This window comes from Diabrotica virgifera, chromosome 1 (assembly GCF_917563875.1).
Source record: "Diabrotica virgifera virgifera chromosome 1, PGI_DIABVI_V3a".
Taxonomy (NCBI): Eukaryota; Metazoa; Arthropoda; class Insecta; order Coleoptera; family Chrysomelidae; genus Diabrotica; species Diabrotica virgifera.
The window spans coordinates 217,014,155-217,034,199 of record NC_065443.1 but is presented as its reverse complement, the minus strand read 5'-3'; the positions used below and the strand labels follow the sequence as shown (position 1 = coordinate 217,034,199).

The following is a 20,045-nucleotide window of genomic DNA, read 5'->3' as shown; positions in this document are numbered from 1 at the left end:
GGATATTGTCAATCTTTAGTTGTAATATTTAAAATACCTTATAATCCAAAACAAGATACTCAAAAATGGTACATTTTGTCTACAAGATCATAAAACAAGATCATTCTAATAAAATGTCTCAGTAGAAAAAAGTAGAATATTAAACAGTGACGTCGTTAAAAGATTATTACAAGCGCCATAAATATATGTACTTTTATAATTTGTAACCATTCAATCATGGGATGTAATCACCAATTATTTTCAGTGTACTGTAAAATATCTAAAATATACTCTCAAACAAAATTTTCATTAATAGAAGGGAGAAATAATACAGGTTTGATTTTGATTTGTCCAAATATGGTCAGATTTACAAGAGAAATAAGTATAATATAATATTTATGGATTACTTTCGAAGGCCAACATGACCAACCAAAAAAGAATATTTATTTGATTTTTTGATTTGGTGATTTCTCTAGTGAGTTTGTTGGGTGTAAATCTATCTTTTTAGTGTACTTATCCCGGTTTAAAAACAAAGCATAGTCTTATTATGTCTATGTTGGCGACACTGGGTGCATTCAGCAGACTCAATCGCTAACTAATCGATTAGTAATCGATTTGTGATTTACATGCTAAATGTCACAATTTATGTGGCATTCAGCAGAAAATCACTAATCGATTAGTTAGCGATTGTGTCTGCTGAATGCACCCACTGTCACGGTCACGGGGATTAATATGAAGTTGGCACTAGTTGGCTGTTGGCAGCAATATGGTGGTTTGTTTTCATTACATTTAAAGAAGAATTTTTAACAAATAACAAGCAAATAACAAATACAATCATTTAACCCCAAGTTATAACTTGTTTACTTGTTTTTAATACTGTGATTTAACTTTCTGTTTTAAAATGGGCGAAGAAAATGACGAGAAGGAAGAACCAAAGCCAATTATTATTAGGAATTCAACAGATCTTCAACGATTAAAATTGGAGAAATTAATGAAAAATCCTGTAAGCACAATAATTCAAATACTTTTAATAACTATAAAACTGTTGTATTTCATGTACTTTTATAGGATGTATTACATAATTTATGTATTAGTAAGGTGACCAGACGTCCCGCTTTTGGCGGAACAGTCCCGATTTTTCACAATTTGTCCGGCAACGTTTTCTCAAAAGTCCCAACTTTTAGAAACAAGTTAAATTTTATATATCAAAAGACTAATTTCGCTGTTTGACTAAATGATGACAACTGTTTTAACTTTTTAATTACTACAGATATCGAGAAGCTGCTCGTTTTCAAAACGTATAAAACTTATTGAAGGTGACAAAATATCGGCAATATTGTGGTTAACTATCCGCAATAGTATAAACCAGCTCGAAGAGCAAGGTGCAATAAATCGTCAAGATATCATGAACCATGTCAAAAAGTTTTATAGTAACTGCAAAGAATATTTGGAAGACTGGGCGGTACAATATAATGATATTGATCATTTTTGTTGGGTTACATTAAAACCAGAACTTAATTGGGACGATGTGCAAAAATAATTTGATTAGGTATACTTCTCAAAAATTCCCAAATAGTAATATTTCCTAAAATGATCTTTTTAATGAAGTGTCATTAGTAAAAAAATATATTGATAAGGAATAGCTTAAATATTCCTTCAGATTTGTCCTGCTTTGCCCACCTAAAAATCTGGTCACCTGATGTATTAAGGCGGCGCCAGTACCGAACAAATGCTTGCTATTTGCCTATTAGTGTGGAGGGGTTGCTTGCTATTTGGCATTGACCAATTTTAGTGCGTGTCGAATATTTGTCGTGTTCCTGTATGTTGTTGGTCTTTTCAACACTTCAAAGTAAACAAATATTCGCCGTTTGAATATTTTGTCATCCACATATTCTTGCAAGCACAAGCAAGTTTTTTAGGTTAGGTTAAAGTTTATAACGTTTATTAAGGTGATACAGTAGCGATCAACAGGTAGCCAAAACCCATTCCAAGATTGCGGCTGTAATTTTGAATATTTTTTCGAGATATTTGGCACACGTATTTGTAATATAATAAAGAATGGTGGTACAGAGCCCAATTTGAAAAAATATTAATATGTGGAAATTACTCTGTAATTAAGTACAATATTAAAAAAACGAGCCTGTACCGCCATTAAGAAGAACAAAAAAATACACTTTCTTTAAATAAACTTTTTTATCCGATGCCTAGATTTTGTGTCATTTTGGAACTACTAATGAAATAAATAATTTTAGTAGTTCCAAAGTGACACAAAATCTAGACATCGGATAAAAAAGTGTATTTGAAGAAAGTGTATTTTTTTGTTCTTCTTAATGGCGGTACAGGCTCGTTTTTTTAATATTGTATTTAATTATAGAGTAATTTCCACATATTAATATATTTTTCAAATTGGGCTCTGTACCGCCATTCTTTATTATATTACGAATACGTGTGCCAAATATCTCGAAAAAATATTCAAAATTACAGCTGCAATATTGGAACGGGTTTTCGCTACCTGTTGATCGCTACTGTTTCCTCTTAAAGTAGTTTAGTGATTGTCACAGAGTGTAGAAAATATTGAAAATAGTAAATATAGAGTGGACCAACGAAAGTATTTTACAATTTTTGGATGCATATGACAATGAACCCATAATATGGAATGCAAATTGCTTTTTTTCTGCTATTTAATAATAAACTTCCACCAGACATAATGACAAAAGCAGCTGAATTTATAAGAAGCTCTGTATCACTATCCATTCTGTACCTTTTTTTGTTCGTTTAGAATATATTTGTTGTTCCCACAGTGGCTCGATACACGAAAAATCTCGAATATTAAAACTTGTTACAATGAATTTGTGTCCAGCTCGGAAAATGCTATTGTCAATGAGAGTAATGTGAAAAAATTCTAGTCCTATGTCAACTCACAACGAAAATCTAATGATTTACCATCTGAAATGTTTTACAACGAGGTGAGTTGCCAACTGGGGCCTGATCTTCCAGATCTATTTGCAGATTATAAAAAAGTTTGTCAGACGGTTGAATCTTTATCTTTTAATGATATCAGCATAAATGATCTTCAAATCAGTATTTCAACAATTGAATGGTGGGCCACAACAATGTTGTAAGCGACATATTGGGTCAAAGTGAGGTTTTAATGCAATATTATTGTATATCCAAAGACCAATGCGAGCATCTTTCAATCTGGCTAAAAATATTTTGCCTTCCCTGAGTTTTTCGTACCGCAATGTTGGTATCCGTATGTTCATAAATGGCTTGTCAATGTGTTTTTTTTCATCTCCTGCATAATCTCGATTCTGTCGCTTACAACATTGTTGTAGCCCACCATTCAATTTATGAAGAGATTTGTAATCTAAATACCAACAAGAGTCCAGGGCCACTTGGAATACCCCCCATTATTCTAAAATCATGTAGTTTCGTACTTTCTCGTCCTCTCTATATGATATTTAACTCTTCTTTAAAGTCTGGTTATTTTCCTGAGTTTTGGAAGACTAGCTTCTTGACCCCCATATACAAATCAGGAAATAAAGCTGATGTGTGCAATTATAGGCCAGTTTGCAATTTAAATGTAATTCCAAAACTATTTGAAAAAATAGTAACAAAATATCTTACATCAGTGTTATCATCAACAATAATACCCCAGCAGTATGGATTTCTAAATGGAAGGTCTACTGAGCTTAATTTACTAGTTTACAGTGAGTTTCTGTCAGGTGTCTTGGATGGTGGTGGTGAGGTACACAGTATATACACTGACTTTTCTAAGGCATTTGACAGAGTAAATCATACAATTTTATTGGATAAGCTGAGGACAGCAGATTTGAGTGGTAGTTTGTTGAGCTGGATCGGCAGCTATTTGTCTGATAGATTTCAAATAGTAAAGGTCAAAGGCTTTAAATCTAAGGAGATAAAAGTACCTTCTGGTGTGCCTCAAGGGTCTCATTTGGGACCCTTGTTATTTAACATCTTTATAAATGACATCCAGAGTTGCTTTCAATATTCCGAATTTCTATGTTTTGCTGATGACCTAAAATGCTTCAAAACTGTCTCTTCTACCACTGATTGTATCAACTTGCAGTCAGATTTGTCCAGACTTGTGGACTGGTGTGAAAGAAATTGCATGGATTTAAACCCAAAAAATGCCTCACTATGTATTTCTCTAAAAGGCGTATCCCCTTGGCTTTTCCCTATGAAATTTCTAACACCATCTTGATCAATATGTCAGCTACTAAGGATCTTGGAGTCTTATTTGACAATGCTCTATCCTTCAGATTTCATATCGCAGAGATTGTTTCTAGAGCTCTTAAAATGGTTGGCTTTGTCAAGAGATCTACAAGAGATTTCACAAATCTCTCGGCAATCCGCCTATTGTATTGTTCATTGGTCAGACCTCTATTGGAGTATGCTTCTTCAGTCTGGAATCCCCTCTATACATGCCATGTACACAAATTAGAACAAGTGCAAAGAAGATTTTTGCGGTATTTGGCCTTTAAGGCTGGTGTGGATCCCCCTGACAACTACCATTACAACTATGATTCACTTCACACGAGATTTTCTCTCCCTCCTCTCCAGATTCGCAGGCAATGTAGGGACTTACAGAATTTATACAAAGTTTTTAATGGTATTGCTGATTGCCCAGATCTACTGTACTGTATTGGTTTGGCAGTGCCGTCAAGGAATACTAGATTTCACCTCATGTTTCAACAACCTTTATGTAGAACTAATGTAAAGTTTAATAGTTTTAGTTCAAGGTCTGTAAGGACAGTCAATAACTTATCTCCGAACATTGATTTCAGTATAAGTCAAAGTCGCTTTGTGTGCTTTATTAAGGATTTAACGCTTGGGAAGAACACTAATTTATAAATTTATAAGTATATTTATGGGTAGCTAGGTGATTTAGTGTTAAGTGTCCAAATAATATTTGTCAATTTATTACCTGTGATAATGTCTGTGTAATGTTACCATTTTGTGATTGTAATTAAGTATATTTACATATTTTTATAATTTATTTTGAGGTTTAATGTATATTTTAGCTCTTAAATTATTCTGTAATAATGGGTAAGGCCCGTAAATAAATAAATAAATAAATAAATATGTGGTGCAAGGTGCTTGCCGTTTAACGAACACTTTCATGAGCACTCAAATATTTGATATTTAGCAAGCACTTGTTCAGTATTTGCCAAATACCGCATATCTGGCGCCGCCTTTAGTATTATTAACCCCTCAATTTGACTGTCATATATGAAATTCCAGTAAAGAATGTTAAATTTTAATTTTAAATGAAACTTTTTATTTTAGGAAAAACCTGTAATAATACCTGAAAGACCCAAAGATAAAGGAGTGCCGAATGTACCTGATTTTGTACGGAACGTCATGGGTTCCAGTGCAGGGGCTGGATCTGGAGAATTTCATGTTTACAGACATCTTAGAAGAAAAGAATATGCTAGGCAGAAGTTTATGCAAGAAAAGGCAGAAAAGGTAGCATACTGAAAACATTGTACATAATGTTAGGTCTGTTCCTTTGTTTTTTGGTGTAACACTAGTTGTGAGAAAGTGTAGAAGTGCTACACTTAGTTATTCCTTTGAAAAGTATAGCAAAAAGTGTAACACTAAGGGCCGGTACTTTATGCCCGATTAGCTAACCGGGGTTTAACACGTTGGACGCCATGTGAATCATATACGATTCACGCTTATTTTACTTAGAGGGCCACGTGAATCACACTTGCTTCGCAGTGACTGCTATACTGTATGGACCATGGCTAAGTCAGCAGAGAGCCATAATATTATATACATTGCGGCATTCAACATGTTAATAGGGGCCGGTACTTTATGTTCTGATTAATAGCTAACCGGAGTTTAATGGGACAGAAAATACCGGCCCTAAGAATAACAGACTTCATAAATGCAATTATAATTACATATTACCTATAATTATCATATTATAGGTCTGTTATTCTTAGGGCCAGTATTTTCCGCCCGATTAAACTCCGGTTAGCTATTGATCAGAACATAAAGTACCGGCCACTAGTGTAGTTAAATCTACACCTAGTTCTGAGAGGGTGGTTAACTACACTCATCTTGAGCAGTATCATCCAACTGAGTTTGACAGCTGTTTAGCTGTCAGATGTGTTTGTTTACAATAAAATTTCTGTTTAGTTTAATTTAAATCTAAAAACTTTAAAAAGCTTTTAATAATTTTAAGAACTAAATGACCTACAAATTTTAATTTTTTATTTTATTGTTTCTAACCTGACCAAAATACCCTGACTTGTTATAGTCATAACTCAAAGGTTAACTTATACTAGAATGCTCCTTTGTTTAATTGGCACACCCATGATTTTCTTTCGACACTTGTGGATGTAGCCTACACACAACTACACTCGAAAGTTCTACACTAGGAAACAAAGGAGCAGACCTGATATATTTTTGTCACAGTAAGGTTAATTTGCGTATTTAGCTACCAATGTATTTACTACATTCATTGAATTCTTTGTTGTAGGAACAATTAGACGATGAGTATCACCAAAAACTAGAAGAAAATAAAAAGCAGGCTGAAGAGCGCACAGAGAAGAAGAGATTAAAAAGGCTGAAGAAAAAGAAAGCTAAGAAGAGAAAACCCAATAAGGTTCAAGCAAAAGAAGTCAAGGAATCTTCATCTGAAGATAGTGAAAAGTCAGAAGAGGAGGACACTTCAGAGGCTCCTCCAGAAATGAGTGTATAGTAGATCAAAGTGTAAAAACAAAACTATAATATGAACAATCAATATATTCTCTGGAACAGATTTTTAAGAATTTTCTTTAGAAGTTCAGAAAATGAATCATAGTTGGATTACCAAATATTAAAGACTTATTTTCTAAAGAATTTTCATATGTATGCATTGCATGTGTATATCTAAATATTTATATTTGGATTGTTGTATTGATTGATTAAACATGTACTATAATACTACAATGTACAACAAAGAATATTATGGGGAACCTTATACATAAATATTTTATACAGATCTATTCTGTCTATTATTTCATTAATATACAGTATGTCCCTGTAAGTTGTATCCATATGAAAAACTTTTTTATTATTAGTTTTACGAAAAAAAGTTATTCTTCATAAAAAGCTCTGCATGGTCCAAAACCTAAGATTTAACCATCAGATATCAAGTTTTTTGAATATTATACGAGGTATGTCAAAAAGTTTGAATTTCACTCAAGAGTAAAGTAGCTTTATTTTTTACAATATTGAAAATTGCTATTATGAAAAGTTGTTTGGAATTAAAAACTGTATTCTAGTATGCAATTACATCCTTCTAATTGAAAAAAATTTATTTTGAAAAATTATGGATAACTAACATTATTTTCAGTTATTTTAATTCAGATTATTAATTTTACGAAAAAAAGTGATTCTTAATAAAAAGTTCTGCATTGACTAAAATCTAAAATACAACCATCTTTTGTCAAATTTTATCAATTTTATACGAGGTATGTCAAAAAGTTTGAATTTGACTCAGGAGTAAAGTAGCTTTATTTTTCACAATATCGAAAATTGTTATAATGAAAAGTTATTTAGAATTAAAAACTATGTTTCAATATGTAATTACATCCATCTAATTGAAATATTCTGAACTATAAAAGTACTTTACCTTTGATCTAAATTTATCTTTTTTGACATACCTCGTATAAAATTGATAAAATTTGATATAAGATCATTGTATTTTAAATTTTAGACCATCCAGAACTTTTTATTAAGAATCACTTTTTTTCGTAAAATTAATAATAAGAGTTATCAGAATTTAAATAACTGAAAAAATAATGATAGTTAGCCATAATTTTTCAAAAATTTTTTTTTTCAATTAGAAGGATGTAATTGCATACTAGAATATAGTTTTTAATTCCAAACAACTTTTCATAATAGCAATTTCCAATATTACGAAAAATAAAGCTACTTTACTCTTGAGTGAAATTCAAACTTTTTGACATACCTCGTATAATATTCAAAAAATTTGATATTTGATGGTTAAATCTTAGGTTTTGGACCATGCAGAGCTTTTTATAAAGAATAACTTTTTTTCGTAAAATTAATAATAAAAAAGTTTTCCATATGGATACAACTTACAGGGACATACTGTATAATCTTCTATTTAGCTTATAATATATCTGCTACACATTATTCTGTCAATTATTTTTAAAAACTAGATTTATTCATTATTATGTGTCAAAGACATTTTGGATCTCATAGTAAATAGGCACTTTAATTAACTTCATTATCATTTTGTAAGTTTATTGTCAATGTTAAGCGAGAAAAAAATTGTATAAATATACAGTGATGAGCGCGCTAATAACCGGCAAAATAACGCAAAAGATGGAAAACGGAAAAAGTTGTGAGATAAAAAGAAACGAAACTAGTCGAGCTGGAAAAATTTAGCTATAAAAACGTATAAATTTACCTTCTATTTATTGTTTCCCACCTTCAGACCAGTGGCGGTTCTAGACCAAAAAAACTGGGGGTGCAAGTCGCAATAGATTTTGAGTGACCGGTTTACAAAAGTGATTATAGTACAAAAGTCCTGTAAAAACTGGGCCCCGGGCTAGAAACGCCACTGCTTCAGACGTATCGGACGAGTTTGACAACTGCCGCTGTGATAGTTTTAGTTGACCTACTCCTTTGATACATCTGAAGGTGGGAAACAATAAATATAATGTATATTTATACGTTTTTAATTTCCCAACTCCGCTAGTTTCATTTCTTTTTATCTCACAACTTAATACGTTTTCCATCTTTTGCGTTATTTTGCCGGTTATTAGCGCGTTCATCACTGTATAACTCTAGCTAATGAAAATAGTCTAGTAAAATAAAATTACACTACCTGTAAATCAAAATGTAAATTCGTACAGGTTGAAACAAATTTTATATCAAAATTTAGGTGGGTACAAACGATATTTTCAAGAAAGTATCCAAATCATACAAGGGGATCATTGTTTAAATAATTAAAAAGGGGTCATTTTTGCAAAAAAATTACTTTTTTAACTGCTGAGGACATTCAATTACTAATGAAGGTCTATGAGATTTTTTTCTGCAAAGTTGAAGGGTAAGTCTTTCACATAAGACTTACTAAATTAAATTTGACCCCCTGTTTATTTAAATAATGTTATATAAAACTTTAAAAACAAATTTGCAAAAAATTATTTTTAGCGTTTTAAATAAGCACTATAAAATATCTTATTTTATAGACTAAGTTACGCTATGTTATCAGTATTAAGCAAAAAAAAAATTGGTCCAAAAATATTTAATATTTTTTGAGATATTGAATTTGTTTATTAAATGTTACTCTATTTTCTATTGCAAAAACGCGGTTGTTGCCAAAGAAACATTCACCTGTATTAAATCTTATAATTTTTATATTTATGTAAATTTTTGACAGATGTACTGATAAATTCAAATTTCAATTAAACTTCCCCCTAAAATGGCATTTGAAATTTATTCAAATTTGTATATAATTTGTTTTTTTAACAACGTCGCGTGGATTAAATATTTTGAAATGCCGTTTCGATAATTGGGTTCCTGGGAATTTTTCACTAATTAACAAATTTTTTTGTCTTTTTTTCCTCTTCTTTTTTTTCGTGGAATTATATTATTACGGGCCCTTTTAGGGTTAAGTTTCATTAAGAATGTCGAATCTCTAAGTTGTAGATTCTAGACATAAAAATATTAAGATTGGTCTAAAATCACTTAAATAAAATGTGGCTACTTACTGAGTTACAGGGTGTTTTATTTAAAAATTTAAAAATTATTTTTACCAATTACTTTCAAACTATTTGACGTATCCTTATCATACTTAGCAGAAAGTGTGTGTACTATACAGTCTACTAAATTGTGATAAAAGTTTCTAGCTACTACCAGAGGCGTACGACAGGGGATAGTTAATGGTTGACCCTTCCCAAATTCTACGCCACTGAGGGAATTACTATTTTAGCGAAATTTTTCGATTCTCCAATACTTTCTATGTAAATAATATACTCTTTACTGGTAACGATTAAGTCATTAGTTTTCGAGATATTGGACGTTAAAAATGAAACGGCATAGTTATTTTGATTCATCCATTCATTCATTTTAAACTTCCAACATCTCTTAAACTGATGACTTTATCAATACCAATAAAGTTATTTACATACAAAGTATTGGAGAATCGAAAAATTTCGCTAAAATAGTAATTCACTCAGTGGCGTAGAATTTGGGAAGGGTCAATCATTCACTATCCCCTGTCGTACGCCCCTGGCACTAGCTAGAAACGTTTATTAATCACAATTTAGTAGGGTGTATAATAGCCACACTTTCTGCCAAGTATGATAAGGATACGTCAAATAGTTTTACAGTACTTGGTAACAATAATTTTTTCCACCTACCTCTACCGAAAGTATACTTTTCCGGACCTGATTGTAGGGAGCAAAGTTGTACTTTTCCTCCCTAGGGAGGAAAATATTTTTCCTCCCTAGGGAGGAAAAGTAAAAGTGACGTCATAATATTTCATTCATGAAATATAACTTACTGACGCCCTGTATAATATCTATTTTCTATTACGGAGTATCTATACATTTTAACGTTTATTTATAAAACATCCTATATTTTGCAGAATGGTAAAAAACAGTAAATTGTTATTTTGATTTAACAATGTTTACATTAATAATTTGACTTATATTTGACAGCTGACAGTTATATTGTACCTACTTGTTGTTTTAGTTCTAATAAATTTTGTTGGTTAGTTACATAAATAAATTAAGTAAAAATGACAAAATTACTTGTTATTTGAGGAAGGTGGAAAAACCATATGTATAACATGGGAGTAAAGTGCCTTTTCCTCCCTTGAATGATTACTGCCCTCCGCTACGCGTCGGGCAGTAAACTTCATTCTCGGGAGGAAAAGTTACACTTTCCTCCCTTGTTATACAAATAGCTATTATATTTTTAAATAAAACACCCTGTAACTCAACAAGTAGCCAGCTTTTATTTAAGAGATTTTAGTTAAATCTTAATATTTTTAGGTCTAGAATCTACAACTCAGATATTCGACATTCGTAATAAAATTTAACCCTAAAAGGGCACGTAGTAATGTAACTCCAAGAAAAAAAAAAAGAAGAAGAAAAACGACAAAAAATTTTTTTAATTAGTAAAAAATTTCCAGGAACCCAATTATCGAAACGACATTTCAAAATACTTAATCCCCGCGACGTTATTAAAAAAACAAATTATAAACAAATTGGAATAATTTTCAAATGCCATTTTAGGGGGGAGTTTAATTGAAATTTGAATTTATCAATACATTTATCGAAAATATACATAAAAATAAAAATAATGACATCTTAAACAGGTGAATATTTCTTTGGCAACAACCGCGTCTTTGCAATTTAAAATATAGTAACATTTAATAAACAAATTCAATATCTCAAAAAATATTAAATATTTTTCGACCAATTTTTTTTTACTTAATACTAATGACATAGCGCAACTTAGTCTGTAAAATAAGATATTTTATAGTGCTTATTTAAAACGCTAAAAATAATTTTTTGCAAATTTGTTTTTAAAGTTTTATATACCATTATTTAAATAAATAGGGGGTCAAATTTAATTTAGTAAGTCTTATGTGAAAGATTTTCCCTTCAGCTTTGCAGAAGAAAATCCCATAGACCTTCATTAATAAGTGAATTACCTCAGCAGTTAAAAAAGTATTTTTTTGCAAAAATGACCCCATTTTAATTTTTTAAACAATGATCCCCTGGTATGATTGAGATACTTTCTTAAAAATATCTTTTGTACCCACCTAAACTTTGATATAAAATTTGTTTTAACCTGTACGAATTTACATTTTGACTTTTTTTTATTTTATTAGGCTAAAATGAATTTCGAGTTATGGTACATGTAATGAGAGAATCCACAAATTAGTACGTTCCTTATCAGTAAAATATTGCAAAACCTCTAAATTTTAAAGAACCGCTTGGATTGACTTTAAATTTGGCATACGCATAGCTAACATGTTAAAGAAAAAAAGTGATATTGTGTCGATGTGTGCTTTTGCCATGGGAGTGAGTTTCACACCCTCTCGGGGGTGAAAAAATATATGTCGAAAATAAGCCCGGAAATGGATAAACTGACTAATTCTAAGCAACTTTTGTTCTATAGAGTTTTTTCACCAAGTCAATACTTTTTGAGTTATTTGCGAGTGAATAAATATGTTCATTTTTCAACAAAAGAACCACGTTTTTAGACGGTTTTTCGCAAATAACTCAAAAAGTAAGTATTTTGTTTACTAAAGAAAATTTACCATAAAGCCATAAAGGCCGCCAAGGAAATTTATTACAATTCAAGGCTGGCTAAATCAGGTAATGTTGCTAAGGAAACGTGGTCTATCGTAAATGAACTGAGAGATAAGACTTCTTCTCCCACCACAATCCCGACTTCTCCTGAGACCCTGAACAATTACTTTGTAAATGTGGCAAAAAATTTAACAAATACTATACCTCCTTCTTAGGATCCGATTTCATATCTTTCTCATAAGAATGTAAATAGTTTCTTTTTTACACCCATAGTATTAGGTGAACTACTCTCTACAGTAAATGACATTAAAAACAAATCGTCATCTGGGACTAGTGTTGCCAGGTCCGATTTGTTTTTAATCGGTACATAAGCAAAAACAAATCGGGATTTAGGGTTGTAGATCGGGACAAATAAACAACAATAACCCAGTAAATGACCGTTTTGGAGTGTAATTTTCAGTCAACTCCTAATTGCATGAAAATCTGGTTTTAGGTTCTACTTACTGTCTACTTCAAAGTTGAACTTGTACCGTTGGTTGCTTTTACTTGGGGGGTGGCAGTTACAGTTACCCCTTTTCGGGGGTAAAAAAACGCTCGTTTAAAGTAAGTCCCAAAATGGATCAACTGACTAACTCTAAAAAACTGATGTTCTATATAATTTTTAATCTAAGTCAATACTTTTCGAATAATTTTATCGAAAAAAATATTCTTAGTAAAAATGTAGCTTTTAAAAAAGCAAAAAAAATGTATGTTCAGAAAGTCTATAAAACCAGTAAAAGCAAAGTTGTAGCTCATCAAAAATATGTTCTTATTCGTCAAATTCCAAATCGAATTTTTCAACTTGAAATAACCAATAAATTAAGCAATTTTCGAGCAAAACCTATTAAAATTTTTTAAAGTGTTTAAAAAATCTTTAATTTTGTTTTATATAAAAGCCTCTAGCATTAAAACTAAGAGAGTTACGCTCAAAATAAAGTTGGCCTCTTTTTTGGTAAAAAAATCGTGAAAACCTCCCCCTATTTAGCATCGTAAATAAAGTTACCGTTTTATCATTTACTTTATATGTGTATTGTTTATACGATCTGTAAGGTTTACCGGTTGGAAGTGCTTAGTTTAGAAAAAAATTGGTTTTATAGTAAATTTTCCTAAAATATTGGAAAATAAAAGTATTAGGGATACTAAAAATCTCAAGGAGTAAAAAGCAGGTAGGTTTTGCTTTTATAAATATGATAGATTAATTTTGTTTTTCTGTAAGACAAAAATTGGTTAAAATATGGCTGTCCATATTTTGCATACACTCGTGATTATTGACTCGTTCAGGCCCTTTCAATCATGTAAAAAATACGTAAGTAAAGTAAATTGTTTGTAAAGCGGTAACGATTAATTTTATTTGGGGTGCTAAGCAGGGGGAGATTTTCACGATTTTTTTACCAAAAAAAAGGAGTCATGTTGATTTTGAGCATAACTCGCTTAGTTTTGACGCTAGAAACTTTTTTAAAACATAATAAAGCTTTATTAAAAAAGTTTTAATTGTTTTTTCCCGAAAAGTGCTTTATTTCTTGGTTATTTCACGTTGAAACATTTGATTTGGAATTTGACGAATAAGAACGTATTTTTCATGAGCTACAACTTTGTTTTTGCTGGGTCTATAGACTTTACGAGTTCACAATTTTTTTCATTTTTTTATATTATGCTACATTTTTGCTAAGAATATTTTTTTCGATCAAATACTTACTTTTTGAGTTATTTGTGAAAATCGCCTGAAAACGTGATTTTTTTGTCGAAAAATAAACATGTTCAATGGTAAATAATTCGAAAAGTATTAAATAAGTTAAAATTCTATAGAACTAAGATTGCTTAGAATTATCCAATTTATCCATCTCCGGACTTATTTTAAACGCGCGGTTTTCACCCCCAACTAGGGGTGACTGTCACCCCCCGAGTAAAAGCAACCAACGGAACAAGCCGTCCAAACTTTCATGCAATTCAGAGTTGATCCTGAAAATTACACGGTATCGCCATATTTCCCGTTCATTTACTGGACTACAAGGTGTTTCTAAAATCTGTACTTAATCCTACATAATAATAATAATCAGACGAAATTACAAAAAAAAATCGTAGATTAAGTAAATTATTTCTTTTTTATTAAAATTATATTTTTCATTTGATTTTGCCCCTTTTTAGGAGTGCCTTGTTTTTATAACATAGTTATAAAATTCACTGCAAGTCCTCCTGAAATTGGTTTTCGTGGGTGAAAATCGGGACATTTAGTGTCCCGATCATGTACAAATCGGTACACGTCCCCCTTAAAATCGGGACACCTGGTACGCTATCTGGGACTGATGGCCTCACTCTTAAAATGTTTTCTGCTCTACCTGATTACACTTTAAACCATCTTACTACCTTAATAAACAGGTCATTCGAAACTGGAGTTTATCCAAGCTGCCTTAAGACAACGATAATTATTCCTATACACAAAGGAGGCAATAAAGATCTTGCTTCGAATTATCGCCCTATTGCACTCCTGCCCACGTTGTCGAAGATAATTGAAAGTCTGCTAAAAAAAAGAATCTTATCTTTTCTGTTGAAATACAAATTGCTTACTCCACGTCAATTTGGATTCCTGAATGACAAATGCACGAATGATGCTATGTTCTTCCTTTTCGATCATGTTTACTCCAGTATAAACAACCATCACTCTACAGCAACAATTTTCTGTGATTTCTCTAACTAAAGCATTCGATTGTGTAAACCATAACATCTTGACTGACAAATTACAGCACTATGGATTTAGGGGAAAGGCTCTTAAATGGCTTAAATCATATCTTAATAAAAGAAGTCAGTTTGTAAGGGTTGACACGAAGACGTCTTCTTGCATGCCATTAGAATGTGGGGTACCTCAGGGTTCAGTTCTAGACCCTTTATTGTTTCTGATATACATAAATGACATCTCTAGTCTGAACATTAAAGGTAAAATATGTCTCTTTGCAGATGATACTAGTATTACTTGGAGTAACACGGATATTATGGATCTTCGCAATACCATAGCTACAGACCTAGTCACCATTAAATCGTGGTGCGATTCGAATCTCCTGTTATTTAACGTTTCTAAAACCAAAGTCCTACCTTACAACAGTATGATGCAACCTTTAGTACTTAATAACAACAGTCTAGAGGTAGTTGAATCGGTGAAGTTCTTAGGGCTTATTGTGGATAAGTCTCTAAAATGGAACTTGCACATTGATGCCTTACACAAAAAATTAAGTTCTGCTTGTTTTGCGCTAAGATCAGTTGCTACGGAAATTAATTTGTCAAGTCTAGGACCGTCTATTATGCCCTTCTTGAGTCTCATCTTCGGTACGCCCTTCCATTCTGGAGTTCGTGTTGTGCGACTCAATTTGAGCGTATTTTTAAACTACAAAAGAGAGCTCTTCGTTACTCCCTGAGACTCAATAGCAGAGTTTATTGCCAGGAATTCTTTAAAAAATTTAAAATATTAACTCTTCCTTCTTTGTTTGTTTTTGAATCCGTTTGTTTCATCCGCAAACATGCATCAGAAGGTCCAGAGAGACCCACTCACAACTATCCCCTTAGAAACGTGGAGCATAATCTTGTATCTGCCAACCCCACGGTCTGAGCTGGTTAAGTGCTCTATACTATACAATTCGAGAAAAATGCACAATCACCTGCCATCTAACATAAAATCTATTGCAGCATTTCCCGCTTTTCGCAAGGCCTTGAAAGCTTATTTGCTTGAGAGAGCTTTTTATACAGTGAATGACTTTTTTATAAACGATTTGAATTCAGCAAATTGACTTGCAGGATTATTACTTTCGAGTACTTTTGTACATATTTGCAGCGGCATAGATCTTTTGATTTACTTTCCCTTTTCCTCGTTCGCCTTCTTTTTGCTCTGACGTTGTATACATATTGTTTGCAAAATTTTTAAAAATTTTTTTTAATGTGTACTTAATAGCTATAAAATTGTATCTAAGTAGTATAACTCACGCCATTTATTTGGTGTCTGTTTCTGTTTTTATTTTGTTTGTAGTTTTTATTATTTTTTGTTTTTTATTGTATTTTTTATTTTGTATAGCCTTTGTCCACAAATTGTAAAAATTTTTTGACAATAAAGCATACCTTAATTAATTGTTAAAAAAAACGTTCTCAGTAAAAATATAGCCTGTAAAAAAGTGAAAAAAAAAATGGTGTATATATTAGGTCTCTATTCGCGGTGTGCAAGTATTTAGAGGGGATACGAGAAACGATCGTGCGAGAATAGCGGAGAAATATTACACCTTTCTTAAATAATTCATATTGTCAAATTGACGTATATTTCATAACTACTGTCATTGAAGAAGAAAAATTATATATTGCTCCACAATATTGATATGATATGCCATTATTATACAGGGTGATTGATTAGTGTGAGGAAGCTCAGTAGATCTGTTATAGTAAAAATTACAAAAAAAAGTTATTGACAAAAATTGTAGGCAGCTTTAAACTCCACATTTTAAAATTAGTTACAATCTTACAGGGTGTTCCATAAGATGGTGGCAGACCAAACTTATGTTTTTTTAAATGGAACACCCTGTATTTTATTTTAAATTTGAAATCTGATTTACTTCCACATCACAACAGTATAAAGTTTTATTATGTTATACCGGGTATTTAAAAAGTTATAACCAATATTACCTGAAAATCGTATCAAGTTTAACTCCCTGTATAATTAAAAAGGAGTATAGGAACATTGATCTATTGCAACCATAGTTTTTTAATAATTGTTAAAAATTATAAATCATATTCGTTTTCATAATATTCGTTAAATCAAATACAGGGTAAGTCAAAATGCAAGTACATTATTTTCTTGGTAATTTTAAATAGAACACCCTGTATTTTATATCTCTATCGAAAAGTACTAATATCATACTTCAAATTTTATGAAGTATTCCCTATACCTAAAGTTATCAGTTTTCTAGATATGTTTATTTTTCCATCAAAGTATTAATTTGGTAGATATTTTAACGTTTACCAATAATTATTGTGAGTTGGCCATGATTGATTTGTCAGAAACTGACAGTTTGACATTATTGTTTATTAATTCAGTATTGGGTACACCGTAAATTAGCAACAATTATTATTTAGTAATTCAGTAATTAATTTAATTTAAATTAGCAATAATGAATTTTACTACTGATGAAAAAATGGTAGATATGATCTGGATTTTGGGGGAATGCAATAAAAATTCATTACTATCAGCTAGAATTGATCAAGAACGGTTTCCAGATAGGCGACAACTTAGACAAGATACATCTGAAAAATTGAAAGATCGATTTAACCGCACTGGTTCAGTGAATTATGAAAAACATGAACGAACAAAAACTAGTGTGACAGAGGAAAACGAAATGAGTGTGTTGATGGCAGATACAGAAAACCCACACACAAGTATAAGGAGTATTTCCAATGAACAAGAACTTAGTTACTACTCTGTTCAAAACGTTCTATCTAAAAACAAGATGCACCCTTATCATATTCAAAAGCACCAAGAATAGCACAAATGAATAGTATTTTGTGAATGGGACTTAGAAAAAATTAATGAGCAGAGATTTTTTTGATTATGTCCTATTTGGTGATGAAGCTACATTCCATCGAAACGGTTCTGTTAATAGACATAACTTTCACTAAGATTCAACAAGTAATCCATACCACATAGTAACACATAGTCAAACAAGATGGTCTCTAAATGTGCGGGGAGGTATTGTCGGTAACCATGTAGTAGGACCATATTTTTTTTTTTAAGATAACTTAAATGGTGAGATTTACTTAGATTTTATCGTAAATCACCGTAAGTTAATTAAGTAAATTATCGTAAGTTACCGATATTACTAGAAGAGGTTCCACTTAATATACGTGAACAAATGTGGTTTCCACATGACGGTGCTCCTGCGCACCACAATGAATTAGTACGTGGTGAACTTAATGATCAGTTTGGTGAAAGGTGGATCGGAAGGGATGGACCGGTAAGGTGGCATCCATTGTCACCGGATTTCAATAAAATGGAGTCATTTTTTTGGGGTTACGTTAATAACGAAGTATACAAAATACCTCTAACAACAAGGGATGATATGAAAAATAGAATCCGAATTGCCTTTCAAAATATTTCTTTACAAATGCTTAATAATGTAAGCAACTCTTTCAATGACCGCTTTCAAGTATGCATAGATGTTTTGGGAGGTCATTTTGAACACCTTACTTAAGTAAGATAAGTTAAAATTACTGTTGTTTTTTATTTTTCTATGTGTTATTTTTTTTCCGTCGGTTATTTTTTATAAATTTTATTTGAAATAAATTGTTTTCCGCAAATCGCCAGGAAATTTTGACATTCCTGTCAAAATTTCTTGAAGAAAAAGTCAGGACTTCCTTACTGTAAGGAAATGTCATTTCCTTACTGTAAGGAAATGATATTTCCGTACAGTTGTTAGTGTTCTACATAAATGATAGAAAACATTGTCAAGTTTGACAATTCAACCTCAATACGTTTCCATAGTAACCCAAGTAATTTTATTAGGAATTTCAAAGCACCATTTATTTGGGAATAAAATTATCGCGTTTTTTTTAAATCAATCAATATCTGTCGAATTTTAAACGATTTGCGGAAAAATAGTATGTTTACCTCGTAGGAAAAGCCACATTCCTGGACTCTGTGTTGCTAAGTCTCGGCTTGCGCCTCGACTTAGCAATCTTCACAGTCGTCCAGGAATGTTAAGCTTTTCCTACCCGGTAAACAATTAGTATAAGAGCTGTGAGACATTTTTGAGTAGGTATTTTAGGCAACCTGAAAATTTTTCAGGTGACTCTTCTATGATAGCCTAATACAAAAATGCCGGTCTGGCTGGAGGGTAGCGGTTATTTTCCCCAAAAATCACCCCCAAAGTTAAAAAAGGGTAAAAATTGTTATTACAAAAAATATCATTGATATGACTTGAAAGTAAATTTAAGTATTCAAATATAAAGAGAATAAACAGGCCAGGCGATTTGAGGGCGATTTTAACTCTGCAAGATACTTGCATGGGCGCCCCAGGATTATTTTCAGGGGGTGCATCTGAACTTCAGAAGATTTCATCTGAATCTGTACATACTATTAACGAGTATACAATATACAACTATATACGCATAGCTATGTACATTCCTTCCGGACAGGGAGGTGCAATTGTTATTTTGACAGGGTATTTTTTTAATTTTAAAAATAAATATTCTACGAAAGACAGGTTTTTTTTTGGTGACATTTTCCAATTGCCATGTGATCAAACAAATTACGCGTGCATATAAATGAAAACCGCTAGAAGTAAGCAGCAGTGTGAGAAAGAGCGTATACCGATAGCTATTTGCGTCCTCTGTTGTAGTTGAGTGAGTCCGTTCGCTCGAGAAAATCACGTGACCTGGCGATATCCATGTTGTTGTGCCTCGAAACGTTAGAGTAATTATTATATATTATAATTTTCTAAGTAATTTTTTCTTAATTAAAGTAAAATAATACGTACTATACAATAGATTTTGCAAATATGATAGAAAATGACAAATTTATTATTATAAATATATAATATAGGTAGAAAATATAACTCCGCCTCCGGTAAGTGCTGGGTGGATTGAGTAGCTCAGTAAATGCCGGTGCCGGTCCCAAGCCCGGATAAAGGAGGAGGGTTGAGGCGATGGGCTAGCAACTCGTCCCTTGTCAAAAGAAATAAATGCTAC

The 20,045-nt window shown here is 31.8% G+C and overlaps 1 protein-coding gene across 1 annotated transcript; it reads left to right on the top strand.

The window, feature by feature from the left end:
* Positions 1–668: 668 nt before the first annotated feature.
* On the top strand, positions 669–6,998 carry LOC126882417 (PRKR-interacting protein 1 homolog). The gene is made up of 3 exons (XM_050647371.1): positions 669–982; positions 5,290–5,469; positions 6,491–6,998. Exons 1-3 carry the CDS (start codon positions 881–883, stop codon positions 6,710–6,712), a joined length of 504 nt encoding a protein of 167 aa, XP_050503328.1. The 5' UTR covers positions 669–880; the 3' UTR covers positions 6,713–6,998.
* Positions 6,999–20,045: the final 13,047 nt, after the last annotated feature.

What these genes read in the sequence shown, in the direction of transcription:
- LOC126882417 (XM_050647371.1), top strand. Translation starts at nt 881, where the DNA reads ATGGGCGAAGAAAATGACGAGAAGGAAGAACCAAAGCCAATTATTATT. An exon ending in AGAAATTAATGAAAAATCCT is followed by an intron (nt 983 to 5,289) that starts GTAAGCACAATA and finishes TTTTTATTTTAG; the next exon opens with GAAAAACCTGTAATAATACC. An exon ending in TGCAAGAAAAGGCAGAAAAG is followed by an intron (nt 5,470 to 6,490) that starts GTAGCATACTGA and finishes TCTTTGTTGTAG; the next exon opens with GAACAATTAGACGATGAGTA.